Genomic DNA, 16,512 nt, shown 5'->3' with positions numbered 1-16,512 from the left:
TTAAGTAGCTACTCAGCTACCTAAGAGCAATTAGGTGTGCAAATAAAGCCTTAGCTGAAAGCAGTTTATAGCCTGAGAGCTTTTATCTGCATTCAGCTCCTTTGTTCTCTGACAGGAAACAATGCTATCAGCACTCCCCGTGGAGAACTGCTGATAAGGCTGAATGATGATTTTTAGGTTGGACTGAATTTGACGATTAGCTAGCAGTGCACGAAAAGTGCACGATGGATGCAATGATTATTGCTCAAATGATCGCTTTTTAGCGATTTTTGAGCAATCATCGCTCCGTGTAAATGGGCCTTTAGTTTACAGATTTTACCTTGGAGTTAAAGGGTTTGTCTCTCAACAGCCCATACCTGAAATGCAGCCTGGTCACATATTGAAGTTCCTTAAGTGTGGGGCAGCGGAGGACATGCATGCGCACCTTTACCCCTATTCACTTCAATGGGACTGCCAGAGATGGGTTGTCTATTTCCAGCAGTCCCATTGAAGTGAATAGGAGTGGTAGTGCTCGTGCACGTGCTCCGCTGCTCCACACTTTGGGAACTTGTGAACACGGACGGGCTGCATTTCAGGTATGGGCTGCTGTGAGACAACTTCTTTAAGCTTTACATGATTGCTAAAGAAAGCTGTGTTCAGCAGTCGTATTTAATTAAAGGAAAATGTAGATGGACATGTTACTTTGATAAATAATGCCTAATAGATTGATTTCAGTCTTACATTATTTAGTAACTGCTCCAGGTTCCTCTCTGCATAGGTCTCATCTCTCATTTCCTCTGCACACACATCCAAACTGAAATGAAGACGTGCTAATTGTTCTTGCATCTCTCTCACTCGTTCCAGCTGCTCAAAAGAGCATACTCGGCCTACGGGAAATAGATAACCATGGGAAAGGCTAAATGTAACAAACTGCATAGACTGAATAGATTAGAAAAATATACATTATTTATTTTAAAGGACCGTTGATTCCAGGGCACTATACACATGTACATATACATACAACTTTAAGGCTGGATTCACACTGGCATATATCGGCCGGGTTTTCACACCCGGCCGATATACGCTGCCCCTCTGATCAGAGGCGTAACTTGAAGCTTCTGGGCCCCAATGCAAAATATGTAACAGGGCCCCCAATTTTAATTCTTTGTTAATAGTACTGCACTTCCAATATGTATAAGGGAGGCCTTATGGGCCCCCTAAGGCTCCCGGGCCCGGGTGCAACCACTTCCTCTGCATCCCCTATAGTTACGCCCCTGCTTCTGATGCATTGGTTTACAATGCATCAGTGCAAATGGGTGTATTTCCACAGCGTAAAGTGCTCGGCTGGCCAAGATTTCCTGCATTTCGTCCGGGCACTTTTACACCGCCGTTGGCTGCATAGACTCCTATGGGAGCCTATGACAGCTGCCGGAGAAGAGAGGTGAAGGGGAGTTTAGCAGCCTGACTGCTAAACTTCCACAGCCTTCCCTGCTCCTCTCCATGCCTTGCCGGCTGTTTGCAATGTGAAGGGGCACAGCTAAGCCCCACCCCCTCCCATTGCTGGCTGCAACAAGGGGCAGAGAGGGGATGGAAGCTTAAAGGGGTTGTCCCGCGCCGAAACGGGTTTTTTTTTTTTCAACCCCCCCCCCCCGTTCGGCGCGAGACAACCCCGATGCAGGGACGTACAGAAAGTTTACCGGAGCGCTTACCTTAATCCCCGCGCTCCGGTGACTTCTATACTTACCTGTGAAGATGGCCGCCGGAATCCTCTTCTTCCGTGGACCGCAGCTCTTCTGTGCGGTCCATTGCCGATTCCAGCCTCCTGATTGGCTGGAATCGGCACGTGACGGGGCGGAGCTACACGGAGTCGGCATCCTGCACGAAAGGCTCCATAGAAGAGAACAGAAGACCAGGACTGCGCAAGCGCGGCTAATTTGGCCATCGGAGGGCGAAAATTAGTCGGCACCATGGAGACGAGGACGCCAGCAACGGAGCAGGTACCGTATATACCGGCGTATAAGACGACTTTTGAACCCCGAAAAATCTGCTCTGCAGTCGGGGGTCGTCTTATGCGCCGGTAATACAAAAAAAAAAAAAGTGTAAAAAAAAAAAAATTCATTACTCACCTCCCACGGCGTCCTGTCGCGCTCCGGCAGGATGTCGCTCGCTCCGGGAAGCTGTCGCTGGCTCCTCGTCCCCGCCGCAGCATAGCTTTCTGAATGCGGGGCTTGAAATCCCCGCTTCCAGAAAGCTAGTACACACGCCGGCAGCCATGACAGCATTGAATGGCTGTGATTGGCTGAAGGCGCACGTGTTAGCAATCACACCCATTCAATGATGTCATTGAATAGTGTGATTGGCTGAAGCCACGTGCGCTTTAGCCAATCACAGCCATTCAATGATGTCATGGCTGCCGGCGTGTGTATTAGCTTTCTGGAAGCGGGGATTTCAAGCCCCGCATTCAGAAAGCTATGCTGCGCCGGGGACGAGGAGCCAGCGACAGCCTCCCGGAGCGAGCGACATCCTGCCGGAGCGCGACAGGACGCCGTGGGAGGTGAGTAATGAATTTTTTTTTTTTCACCACTGAATACCGGCGTATAAGGTGACAGTTGGGGGGTCGTCTTATACGCCCCGTCGCCTTATACGCCGGTATATACGGTAAGTAAAAAACTTTTTATAACTTCTGTATGGCTCATAATTAATGCACAATGTATATTACAAAGTGCATTAATATGGCCATACAGAAGTGTATAGACCCACTTGCTGCCGCGGGACAACCCCTTTAAGGCACTAGCTCTGCTCCTGTCCCGCCTCCTCCCCTTGCCGAGATACGGTAAGGGGGGAACAGTTTAGCAGGGCTAAACTGTCTCCTCCCGCCCAACGGCATTGCGGCCTCGGCGTACATACATCGGCTCAGGGCTCTCTGCACAGGCGCACAAACTTTAAATTTGTGCACCCGTACACGCGTTTTTACGTCGACAGTAGGCGAACGTAAAAACGCAGACGCCTGTGTGAATCCAGCCAAAAGGTGTTGATCAAAACCTAAACAGCGCCACCAATGACTGCAGATTTTGTGTGGTATTGCTACTCAGCTCTATGCCCTTCAATGGAACTGAAGTGTAATATAGAACATCAATGGACAGGAGTGACACTGTTTATACTATTGTAGAAAGCAGGCATGCTTTTCTAATCCTGGACAAGTATTTCTGTCATGCATAGGATGGATGCCTATAAAGGCCTTAAACTAGTGGGTTTAGAACTGTATTCTATATCTGACATTCAGCTGAAAGCAAACCTGGGAAAATTCTTTTTAGCTACTGCTCTTAGCCATTTAGAATATTCAGGAGTGTACCCTGCAATTGTTTGGTAAACATACAGGGCTGTCCTCACAATGCTCCTTCTAAATGACCTTTTCAGCTATCCTCTCCATATACTTCTATTGGCAGCATGCATCATCACCCTCCTCCCCTTTCTGTTATCTGCCTTGTTATCTCTCTTAAAGGAGATGTCCCGCGCCGAAACGGGTTTTTTTTTTTTTAAACCCCCCCCCCGTTCGGCGCGAGACAACCCCGATGCAGGGGTTAAAAAAACCACCCGCACAGCGCTTACCTGAATCCCGGCGGTCCGGCGTCTTCATACTCACCTTCTGAAGATGGCCGCCGGGATCCTCTGCCTCCGTGGACCGCAGCTCTTCTGTGCGGTCCACTGCCGATTCCAGCCTCCTGATTGGCTGGAATCGGCACGTGACGGGGCGGAGCTACACGGAGCCGCTCTCTGGCACGAGCGGCTCCATAGAAGACTGCTGAAGACCCGGACTGCGCAAGCGCGGCTAATTTGGCCATCGGAGGCCAAAAATTAGTCGGCTCCATGGGAACGAGGACGCTAGCAACGGAGCAGGTAAGTAAAAAACTTTTTATAACTTCTGTATGGCTCATAATTAATGCACAATGTATATTACAAAGTGCATTATTATGGCCATACAGAAGTGTATAGACCCACTTGCTGCCTCGGGACATCTCCTTTAAGTCCCATTTAGAGACAAAGATTATCGCTCAAAAGATGTTGCTCAAGCGACTTTTGAGCGATAATCATTGTCATTTACAGCACAAGATGATCGCTCAATATGAGCGATCACCTTGCGCTGCCAGCGGAGGATGCAGAAAACAAGCGGGGTGTCCCCGCTTGTCGTCTGCATTCAGATGTTTTCTGCACGGAACGCCCAGCTGTTATACAGCCGAGTGCACCCTGCCGGGTATGGAGAACAGAGCTGGACCGCACTGTTCTTCATACCCAGCCTGTTATCAGGGAGCGGCGTACAGCTGAAACAATAATATCAGCTGTATCCCACGTCTATCAGCATGCTTTAAGACAATGATGAGGACAGCATAACGAAAACTGTACGATGTAAGTATAGTTACACGGAACGGTTATCGCTCAAAAGACGGCTTATAATCGTTGTGTCTAAATGGGCCTTTACTATAGACCAGCTTAACATAACAAAAGGCTGTAGAGCAAATTAGAAGACCCTAGTAGCCAGTACTTTAGAGGTATTTTCAGCACAAAAATGTCATTTTAGGTTTTAAATTGCTTTATTTTGCATAAGCACAAGTTATTTGAAATGTCAGTTATCACTTAAGAATTTGACAAGGCAATACTTCCTTTTAATGATAAAAAGGAAATTTATAGTATATTTCTCAATACTCTGAAGATCATTAATTTTATTAAAAGGACTGTTATCCAACCAAAAATTACACCAAAAGGCTAGTACTAGAGAGTATTTTTAAAGGCCCATTTACATAGCGCGATGATCACTCAAACGACAGTCTGAGTGACAGCTTTTGAGCGATCATTTTGCATAAACTTTTAAGAAGCTACTCAATGAAGTCTTAGGCCGCCTGCACACGGGCGGAAATCCCGCGGGATTTCCGCTGCTCAAAGCCTGCATAGGAGTGCATTAAAATACGCACTCCTATGCAGACGGCCGCGGTTTGGCCGCGCAAAATGTCGCACGGCAAACAAACCGCGGCATGTCCTATTTTTGTGCGGGGCTCACAGAGCCTCACACAGATACATCACTCACCCGGCCGCCGGCTTCGGTCTGCGCATGCGCCGACTGCCCTGCAGCCGGCACATGAAAGAGTCGGGGCCGCCGGGCGCGGGTGAGTACACGCTCATCTCTGCAGGCGCTCAGGTCGGGTCCCGCGGCGAGAATTCTCACCGCCGGATCCGACCCGCTCATCTGCAGGCGGCCTTAGCTGAAAGCAGTTAATAGCTAGAGGGCTCTTATCTGCATTTAGATCCTTTGTTCTCCAGTGGAAAAACAATGCTATCAGCGCTACCCTTAAAGAACTGCTGATAAGGCTGAAGGACAATTTTTAGGTTGGACTGAATTTAACGATCAGCTAGCAGTGCACGAAAAGCGATTTTTGAGCGATCATCCCTCTGTGTAAATCGTCCTTTACTGGCAATCTTAATTGCCAGTGAGTTATTAAGTTGCCATGGTATCCGCCCTGAACCTCCAGCAGATCAATCTTTATTACTCACACACTACTGTTAAAATAATGTGTTTTTAGACATGTGTTTTCATTTAAATTCTATCAAAACTTGTATTCTGTAACTATGTTATATTTTGATCATTGCTGCATTTTAAAAAATATTGTATTCTAGGACTACTGGTATAGAATTGTTACGAGTGACCTTGAACTTCTGGAGTTCTCAGAAGCTGCTAATAAGCACCTGCTTGACACTTTGTTGGACTTAAGTAATCTACTTTTAATTAAAAATAGACAATTGGTGAAAATCCCATAGGAATACACCTTAAGGCCCATTTACACGCAAAGATAATCTTTGAAATGGTTGAAAGATTGAAAGTTTTAGCGATTGTTTTGCATAAAGTACTAATGGGCACATGGGCGACACGGCATCGCCATGAGAAAATCGCAGCGATATAACATCAATAGCCCGTGCGATATAGCTGCAGTTTCCCGTGGTGACACTGCGATTTTGTAGGTCTTCTTCATCTCTTCTGGCCGGGGATTGAAAAATACCCGCCTCCTGGAAGCGCTGTCTGTGATTGGCTGACGCTTAGCCAATCAGAGCCAGCACTCGATATATGGCTGTGATGGGTTCATCGAGCGCTCGCTGTGATTGGCTAAGCGACAGCCAATCAGAGGCAGCACTTCCAAAAGGCAGGGATTTTTCAATCCCCGGCCAGAAGAGATGAAGAAGAATAGTGTTGGGGACCCACGGAGAAGATGCGACCGGACTGACATTGCTTCTAAGGTGATGTATACTTTTTTTAAATTTTTCCCTGCAGCTAGGGCTTAGGTTAGGGCTTTGACAGTAGGATTTCCTACTGTCAAAGTTGCATTGCACCGCACGAAAATCGTGTTTTCATGTGTTGCGATGCAACAGAAAGGAAGGCTGCATAGGGAAACATGGGCTAAACGAACACGCAATTTGTCAAAACGCAACAAAATTGTGTGACTTCGTCGCCCCTGTGAATGGGGCCCAATGCCCCATAGTACTTTATTAGCTTCATTTGCATGTAAATAAGCCTCCTGGAGCTGCTCTGCAATCAGCTCCACTGTTCTGGCATGGACTGCAGAGAGAATACAATGTTGTCTCTAGCTTCAGTGGAGAACACAACATGCGGTCTGAACAATGGTTTTTAAACTCCCCTAAAAATCAAGGAGTGCATGATGGTAGAATTTACACACAACGATTATAGCTCATATGCCAACGTTTTAACGAATTTTGAGTGATAATCGTTGCGTGTAAACTGCGCTTTACAAATATACTCTGAGGATGGCATTTCCTCAGAAATACACAGAATAAATAAACATTATTTCTGATAAGCAAGATTGCTTATGAAAAGACAAATTTATGTGGAAGATAAGATGGGTCAATCATGATTGTTTATTTTGTTTGCAAATTCCAATTATTTTTGAGTTATGATAGGTGTCTTTGTAATTAATCATATAGTCCCTTTTTCTTAATTTTATACTAATGATGTATGCTTTTTTCACTAATTAATACTAAATGGTGTTAATCCCAGAATTATATTATCTATTGTTTTGACGAATACTCCTGAACTTTGATTTTCACATTAATTAAAATTTGCTGATGCAAATTACATATAATAAGAAGTTGCAATTTTATGTCAATTATTGCATTTTCTGCGCCAACTCACTTGGTCACTTCCTGACAAGAAAGACTATAAATGGTGCCTTTTGTCAGAATAAATCTGGAGTGCTTTTGTCACTGTGTCTCAGAGGATGTGATTTATCTACTTTTACACTATAGTCAGATATATGCTCAATAAAGAACACAGCTCAACCTTCCCTGTCTCTTTGTTTCAGAGTACAATGTGCCGGAGTGCAAAAGATTGGGCAGGAGTCTTGTCATGCTGTGCATAGAACGTGCAGCAGCCAACAATATTAGTGTGTTAGTAAATTGATCTGCCGATGGCTGGATTATTGGAAGCCGGGCTGTGGTCTCAAGTCGGGCCACAAAGGGGGCACTACTAGTAAGTGGGTCCAAAGAGAGGGTACTATTACTAAGTGGAGCCGTAGTTGAGTCACTGTTAGTAAACAGAGCCTCAGAGAGGGCACTATTACTTTATGGTCCACAGATGGGGCACTAGTACTATGCCTAAGTACTGAGAGGGGCAATGGGATATGCCCAGGATGGAGAGAGTGTACAGAGATGTTTTATGGCTGGAAGAAATCTTCATTTAAGTCTGCAAAGAAGAAGAGAAGAAAAACCATTGCATTTTTATGAAGGCATCAGTGGCTAGTGTCCCCCATATAGGGGTGTCTATGCCTAGCACTTTATTACAGAGCCATCGCCAGCTAGCGACACAGGACATGAGGTATTGGCGGCTGACAACTTAATACAAGGGGCCTTGGAGCATAGTGCCTTAATATTAGAATAGCGACAGACAACTATTAGTTTATTCATACATTTGCAGACAGAATAACAAATGTAAAATCATATGTTAGGGTATGCCCCAAACTACGTCCCTTTCCATATTGTCTGGTAGTTTAGGGTGAAAAGAAGTTGCAACCCCTATTTATTAACCATTGTTCAACGGACAAGATGTTAAGCATGTTTTCATCAGTTTGCATATCATTGCTTCCTCAAACCCCATTACCAAATGCTTGAAGTTTTCCAGAGTGAAAGTCATTGAGAAGACTCAAGAGACCGCCTTCCATTTCACACACATGGGATACATCAGTTAGGAAGGAGTGTTGAAGACTAGGCCCAGGAGTCGCCACCTCACATGGAGCAGCAGGCCGAGCACGATCCTTAATACCCCTAAAGAACAAAGAGAAAGTGAGATCCTGTTCTTGTACTAATCAGTCATTATTAAATGTCCTGGTCATGAAATACATTTCTTTTCTATAGGAATACGAGAAATATATGTAAAACTTTTCAAATGTCCACTGATCCAAAATTTTCTACAAATCCGAATTGTCTTTGTTAAATTTGGTATAGAAGTCCAGCTTATCACTGCAATTTGTAGCTTGTTGAATGCAAGGAAATCCTACTGTAGAAGCACTAAAATAAGCCCTATCTGCATAAAAAAAAATATATATATTATATCACCTATCAGGCACTGTCAGCTCTGACATGTGTCTCCTCTGCAGCTTTGGCACACCTTTCTGCAGTCTTCAGGCAGCCCTTCCTGGATTGGAGGTTTAAAATCCCTGCCTCCAGAAAGCTCTGGCTGTCATTGGTTCTCAAGCACTGCGGCTCGGCCAATCAGAATCAGCGCTTGATGAACCAATCACAGCCATGATGAGGTACGCTAAACATCAAAAATATAACAGACTTTAATCAAGTGGCTGTCTGAGAAGCTCCATTGAAAACAATGAGAGCGTTATACCGCGATTAGCACGGCACTGAAAACGCCACATTAATCGCAGAAAAAACACCCGTGTGAGGGAGGGCTCAGAATATTGCATTCCTCTAGCGCAAGCTAAAAAAACTGAGATCTTAAGCTAAATATACATCCTGGAGCATAATTTGCATATACACTGAGAAGAATTCCCAAAGTGTGTAGGCTTTTCTGGCCAAATATATGCCTAAATCGTATCCTGTTGGAAAACAGTGGGACAATGTATGTCCGGACCCAGCAGACAAACTCCATTAAAAAATGTAGTTGAGTATAGATTCCAATACAACTGCAAAAAGAAAATATTGCAAGCTACATTTTTAAATGGTAGTTAGGCCTCATCCACACGGGCGACACTGCATTGCCTCTAGAAAATCGCAGTGATATCACATCGCTGGTCTGATATCGCTGCAGTTTCTCGCAGCGATACCACGATTTTGTAGCACAGTCGCATGTGGTGCTACAAAGTTATACGAATTTGTAGGACCACATGCGAGGATTTTCCCTAACGGCAGAAAAAAAAAAGTATACATCACATTAGAACCGCTGTCCGTCGCTGCTGCAGCTTCTTCCTGGTCCCCGGCATTGGTCGTCTTCATCTCTTCTGGCCGGGGATTGACTGACGCTTAGCCATTTAGAGCCTGCGCTCAATGAATGGCTGTGATTGGTTCATCGAGCGCTCGCTGTGATTGGCTTATCATCAGCCAATCAGAGGCAGCACTTCCAGGAGGCGGGGATTTTACAATCCCCGGCCAGGAGAAATGAAGAAGAACCCGGGGTTAAGATTCGGCCAGGCTGACAGCGCTTCAAAGGCGATGTATCCTTTTTTTCATTTTTTCCTGCAGCTGGGGCTTAGGTTAGGGCTTTGACAGTAGGATTTCCTATTGTCAAAGTTGCATCGCACCGCATGAAAAGTGCAGTATGGTACTGACCGTCACACTGATTACATTGATTTGTCTGCTGTGTGGATCTGTGCAATAGTTTTGGGGAAATGCTCCCCTTCCTCCAGCCATTGACTGGCTGCCTAATACTGTGTATAGAGAGAGAAAGCTGCCAATCATTGGCTGGAGGGAAGGTTGGGTGGAGCTGGGATGCAGCTCATGAATATGAGGACTACTTCTGTGTCTGGCTGCTACCAATAAAATGCAAGTTTCTGCACAGATACATAGCAAAATGCACAGATGTCACTGCAATCAGTGTGACAGGCACTACATTATGTGCTATCAGTGAGGGGCGCAAAAAGCTACACTTAAAGGGGATGTCTCGCGGCAGCAAGTGGGGTTATACACTTCTGTATGGCCATATTAATGCACTTTGTAATGTACATCGTGCATTAAATATGAGCCATACAGAAGTTATTCACTTACCTGCTCCGTTGCTAGCGTCCTCGTCTCCATGGCTCTGTCTAATTTCGCTGGCTTCTTGCTTTTATAGACACGCTTGCGCTGTGCGGTCTTCTGCCTGGTGAATGGGGCCGCTCGTGCCGGAGAGCTGGTCACTGCGTCGTCATCGTAGCTCCGCCCCGTCATGTGTGCCGATTCCAGCCAATCAGGAGGCTGGAATCGGCAATGGAACGCACAGAGCCCATGGTGCACCATGGGAGAAGACCCGCGGTGCACCATGGGAGAAAACCGCAGTGCATCCCTGGAAAAGGACCGGCGGCCATCTTAGGCAGAAGATTTTTAAAACTTCATATTTCGTCGGATCGGTGAGTAGCAAGCGGTTTAAAAACCGCTTTAAATTGCTATTTTATGCCAGGGGGGTGACAGGGGGAATGGGGTAATGTAAAATTTTGATATTTGCCGCGAGACAACCCCTTTAATGCCAACACTAATTTTCAGACTGACTAAGTTTGTCAAGTAGGATACAATGCATAGATGAAGGTCAGGGAAGAGAGACCTATGGTCTTTTTAATGGTACAATTAAAGGCGTAACAGGACAAAAATAACAAGAAGACCGGTCTGTGCCCTCTACTTCACTATTGGTGACCATGTAGACATTTCCTATGAGTGACAGACATAGTATTTACCTCTTGATCTTATTCCTTTGCTTTGGTGAGGGTGGATGTGGGAGGCCCAGGCTAAAGGTAGCACTCTTACTAGGTGGAGCAGAAGGTCTTCTCGTAGGAGCTGGTGGAAGCGTTTGAGTAACACATACTTTTGGACTCCTCTTTTTCCTTTTGTCCTCCATGTTCTGTAATTTAGAAAAAATGTATTAAACTGTAGTTAAAGATAAACTAAAGTTTAAAGGATTACCGTAATTACTTTTTCAATATTAAAACATGTAGCAAGTTACCTCCAGACACATACACTACAGTAAGCATAATGAGTCAGAATCAAGTGTAGGGTTCACAATATTATTAGTCAACTAAAATCTGTGGCCCATTGATATGGTATAGCATCTAATGACCATTGAAGATTTTTAGGAACCGGATTAAGGGCAGCGCTAGTTTTCCTTTACAAATGTTATAACTGAACAGGCATAGCCTATTTAGAATATAGTGATTAATGCAGAATCTGTTCTTCACATACACTATTCCTGGAAGCCATGTGATGGAGCAAAGTGAGTCAACCAGCCTAACGGCTTTTATAGTAAACAACAGAAATCTGCAGAGCATTAAAGGGTTTTCTCAGCAGCAATGCTTTATGGCCTATCAATAGAATATGTTATAAAACATTAATTGATGCTGGTGCATATGCTGGGTAATGGTCCCAAGAACAGAGCAGTTTAGCCCATCTGAAATGGACAGGCATAATAACCATTGAAATTCATTTCAGTTACCGAGACTGCTTAGTCACCCATTCAATTCCCAGAATTGATGTAGGTACAAGCTGTCATACCTGCAACAATGTTTATGATATATTTAGTTTATTATTCTATGACTATATCATAAACATTGTTGCAAGAAAGCAAGACTTTATCTGTGACCGGCAAATATAATGGCTGCATTACTTTTGCAGTATAGTGTGATTTTCATTATGTGCTCATATTGAATTCCATTACATGACACTACTTCGCATATACTGTTGTTTTGGCTTCAGATTTTGACTAAGGCGCTGAGAAAATTGATTACAAGACTGCAAAAAAATTACAGATGCAACATGCAAAAATACTAATGTGGACAATCCCTTAAAAAGAAGTGTAAATGTTTTCTTGGATCTTGAAGAAAATATTTTTACATTACGTCCATTCTGATGACTAGCAACTCTCAGTGATCAGTTGTTTTCGGGGAAGTTGCAGCACTCAATACATTTCCCTGCAGTACTCAGGGGTGCAAATTCTGTAACAAATGTACAGTCTTGGTAGCTGTACAAGGCCTAATAGAAAAAGGGGCAAGCTACCACCTTAATAACAGATTCCCATACTCTATTAGGTTGCATATAAAGGACTAAGCCACAGTGGCTCCTCAGTGTTAATGTCGACCCCCATAGTGGCCCCAGTAGTAATAGTGTCCCCCCACAGTGGCCTCAGTCGTAATAGTGACCCCCACAGTGGCCTCAGTACTAATACTATTACTACTGGGGCTGATATAGGGGACACTATTGCTAAAAATCTCCCCTGTATCGACCCCAGTAGTAACAATGACCCCCACAGTAGCCCAAGAAGTATTAGAGCCCCCCTGAAACCCATATACCTAACTTCTTATCTTCTGAGTGCCGCTGCACCTTGTCTTCTCAGGGCTGCTGCAGGCAGAAGTCAGTGTATTCGCCCACAGCAGAGCCTCTTCCCTTCTCCTCTCCTCATGCGGAACTAAGGAGGAGAGGTCAGGGGAGGGAAGAAGGAGGATCCCAGATGCCTCAGTGTGTTCATCCACTGCTACAACGTACGCAGAGTGATTATCGGCCGGGGAGCTGCAGCACCCCGCTGGTAATCACTATCATGGTGACAAGACGTCCCGAAAGCGGGACAAATGGCTGTCCTGCTGGGGTCTCGGGGGAAAAGGGGGCACAGGGTCCCAAAGCAGGACTGTCCCGCCTAAATCAGGACGTCTGGTCACGGTTACTAATAACTAGTGTTTTTTGACACTCAGATTTTGCATTTATGGGTTCTTATCTATTGAAAACATAGGTGACTAATGCTTAAAAAATCTATTCAATAAACGTTATTGGTTTTATGTAGGGTCTTTTTCCCTCCAGCGAGCTACAGTTTCACTTTACTTCATATCAGAATATTTATTTCACTGAATTATATAGAATGCTTTCTCTTCTCGCTAACATGATCTGCTGGGTAAATAATTTAGTGACATAAGATCTGTCTGGTGACATTAGAAAGTATCCTGGCATCATTCAACATAGTGCTTGCTGTGACACTTGAAACTATTTATTAACGTGATATCATTGACCAGACATCAAGAGGTGTCCTACTCTACTCCATTAACTCTTTATCAACAACACTAGAACAAAATGTCTCTAATAACACTGCGTACTTTACACCCCAGTCATTAATGAGTAGCCTCTTCTCCCTTTCATGGGGAAACATTTCACCCTACCAGGGACCCCAACTACTCTACAATCCCTACTATAAATGTGACAGCAGTTGTCTTCCAGGAAACCCTTAGCCAGGTTCCAAGTATACTCTACAAAACCCTGCACTAGATGCTTCACTGAAGCATTTGCAAAATGCCCATACATTGTTAAATTGATCGCTGCTGAGGTTGTCCATTGTTTCACCTCCCTAACCAGAGCATTCTAAACCTCCTCAGCAATGCTTATTTTGCAGAGAGCTATTAAGTAAATGGGTGCACAGAGTACAAAGCCCCTGAACTCTGTTATGAGGGCTATAGAAAAAGTTTTCTCAACACTACCAAGTTTAACCCTTTCTAATCCAGTGTCGGACATTGTTCAATAGTGAAATTTCCCTGCATAGCTCCCATGTCAAGAGAGGTCCGTCACATTTCTAACAGTATGCAGAAGAGAGGTCAGTCATCGGAGTTCTGTTCTGCATATGTATAAAGCAGGGCTCACACGCCTGGGTTGGTTTCAGTATGTAAAAGTCAGGTCTGAAATAACAACATGCCTCTAAGGCTGGCTGCACATCAACACAATTCACATGTGACAGTCGCGCGGCAAGCAGCAAGTGCACAATAACATTTCGTACTTGCTGTGGGCTGCCGATTGCCATGCACTATCTTGGCGTGAATGCACGTATAATACACGGCAAAATAGAACATGCTGGGATCTTTATTGCACGTATTTCGCGCTATATGTGTGATGGGCAGCATGGAAACCTATGGCAGATTGGTACAGCGTTGGCACAACCCAGTTGTGTAAAGGAGCCCTAATCCTCATGGTTTTTAACTATAACATGTAATTATAGCAAATTCAGATAACTTTGATTACAACATTTCTAACTTTTTTATTCAAGAAACTTATAGGAGAAACGCAGTAAAATCTGCACATGTGAAGGTACTGTAGAGGCATTCATCTTCAATTTTTAAACTGTTTACAGAGGCATAGCTAGCGGTTGGTTGGCATGGCATGTGCCCAGGGAGCTGCGTGTCAGGAGGGACACCAACAAGTATTCCAGAGTATTCAGATACAGGATTAAGGCCCTTTTACATGCAACAATTAAGTTAAAAAAATCGCTCAAAGGAGCGAAAGTGAAGATAATCGTTCAAACTAAGACATAGCTAATGGCCGAACGACAAACGATAAATCATTCACTTTCCGTTCATTGTTCATTTTTTGCAGGACTAAAAATCATTGTTAGCTCGTACACTTAGCAATCAGTTTAACCTCTTAAGGTCGCGGCCCTTTTTTTTCCCAATTTTGTTTTTTCCTCCCTCTTCTAAAAAATCGTAACTCTTATTTATCCATCAACGTAGCTGTGTGATGGAATTTTTTTGTGGTAGGAGTTGTATTTTTCAATGGTACTATTTAATGTACCATATAATGTACTGAAAAACCTTAAAAAATTTCTAAGTGGAGTAAAATTAAAAAAAAAAACTAAATTCCACTATTTTGGATGTGTCGTTTCTACGGCGTAAACGCTGCAACAAAAATGACCTGATAACTTTATTCTATGAGTCAGTACGATTACTTCAATACCAAACTTATATAATTTTTTTTTTGCTGTACTTTTATTTTTTTTCAAAGATATAGATTACAGCCATAAGGTTTTTATTTTTCTGTCGACATAGTTGTGCGAGAGCTCCTTTTTTGCGGGACGTCCTGTACTTTCTAATGGTATCATTTTGGAATACATATGTCTTTTTAATCGCGTTTTATTAAATTATTTCTTGGAGACGGAGTGACCCAAAAAGCAAAATTCTAGTGTTCTATATATTATTTTTTCTGACTACATTCAACATGTGGGGTAAATAACACACTACTTTGGTAGATTGGACTTTTACAGATGCAGTGACAACAAATATGTTCTTTTATTATTTAGATTCTTTTATTATAAATATGGCAAACGTTTTTTTTCCACTTTTATTCCTTTTTAAAACGTATTTTTACTTTCAGGATATTTAAATGCCGCTGTCAGAATTAACTGCGGCATTTAAAGGGTTAGCAGCTCCAATGAGTAGTGTAGCTTATCGGGAGCTGTTGCGGGCTGGTGTCGGCTGTAAGTAACAGCTGGTACCCAGATTGTACAGAGCAGGATCGCCCTACGATATCACTCCATACACACCCCGAACGTAACTGCAGTGTTAAGGGGTTAAATACCAATCGTTTAGTCATTCATTTATACAGTGAATGTGAAAGACTGAATGATTTCTCGTTTGAAGGAGCCAATGTATTTTTCTGTATAAACCAGGCTATCAGAGCTAACTCTTACATCGTTCACATGAGAAATCAGTGGGTCTAAACTGAATCTTTGCCCGAGGTGAAGGTGAACCCAGCTATAAAACTCTGAGCAATCACTCCCATTAGTGACAGTGTTTATACAGTGGCAGACCTCCACAGCAACATTGTGTATATAATTCCTGATTGTAAGTACATAATCACCAGTGTGTACACATCATGTTGTATATTTAACCACTGATATATACTATTAGTAAACACTCCTCTCTTTACCCCATGTATACAGACAAACATCAGAATCTATAGGTGTCTACATGCTGTTCCTGGAATATGATATAGGACTGATGAGAGAACTGTGGACAGAAGACGGGATACAGGGAGTGGCTGGTACATAACACAACAAGCAGCAGATGGTTTGGGGCTCCATGACAGAAGAGGCATAAAGAAGACATAAAGCAAACACCAGACTTTAAGGTTACTTAAGGATAAAATGAAGGCTGATGAAAACCCAAACAAGTGAGAGTTGACATTACCTGGCAGCGACCAGAGCTGGTCTGGAGGAAGTTAGTTGAAGGCAGATGATCCCTTCTCCTCGCACTGATCTCTATGTACTTTGTGTACTAATCACGCCTCCATTATCCCCAGTACCACTCTGTTGTCACCTCCTCCCTCCTCTGCATCTGTGTCTCCTCCTCCAATGTCCCCTGCTCATGAACACTCACAATGCTCCCTCCTCTTCATCTATCATCCACATCCCCCTGGCACTGCTGGGAATCCCTGTGTTAGCGCCTCATTCCCAGATGCAATATTCCTCCTTTCACTGCTCTTGTCCTGCTCATCCCTAAACCAGTGCACATCTATTTATTCTAGTCCCCTCGTACCACAAGT

The 16,512-nt window shown here is 43.8% G+C and overlaps 1 protein-coding gene across 1 annotated transcript in view; it reads right to left on the bottom strand.

The window, feature by feature from the left end:
* The window catches only part of CCDC28B (coiled-coil domain containing 28B), a 28,592-nt gene extending 12,291 nt beyond the window's left edge, over nt 1-16,301 (bottom strand). The window contains exons 1-4 of the mRNA XM_066592236.1: nt 16,158-16,301; nt 10,908-11,071; nt 8,135-8,298; nt 721-866 (exon numbers count right to left, since the gene is read on the bottom strand). Of these exons, the coding sequence (XP_066448333.1) occupies nt 721-866; nt 8,135-8,298; nt 10,908-11,068 (471 nt within the window). The 5' untranslated portion in view covers nt 11,069-11,071; nt 16,158-16,301. The remainder of the gene's footprint in view (nt 1-720; nt 867-8,134; nt 8,299-10,907; nt 11,072-16,157) is intronic.
* Nucleotides 16,302-16,512: the final 211 nt, after the last annotated feature.

This window comes from Eleutherodactylus coqui, chromosome 1 (assembly GCF_035609145.1).
Source record: "Eleutherodactylus coqui strain aEleCoq1 chromosome 1, aEleCoq1.hap1, whole genome shotgun sequence".
Taxonomy (NCBI): Eukaryota; Metazoa; Chordata; class Amphibia; order Anura; family Eleutherodactylidae; genus Eleutherodactylus; species Eleutherodactylus coqui.
Note: the sequence above shows the minus strand (reverse complement) of the source record. Positions and strands in the feature narration are given on the sequence as shown.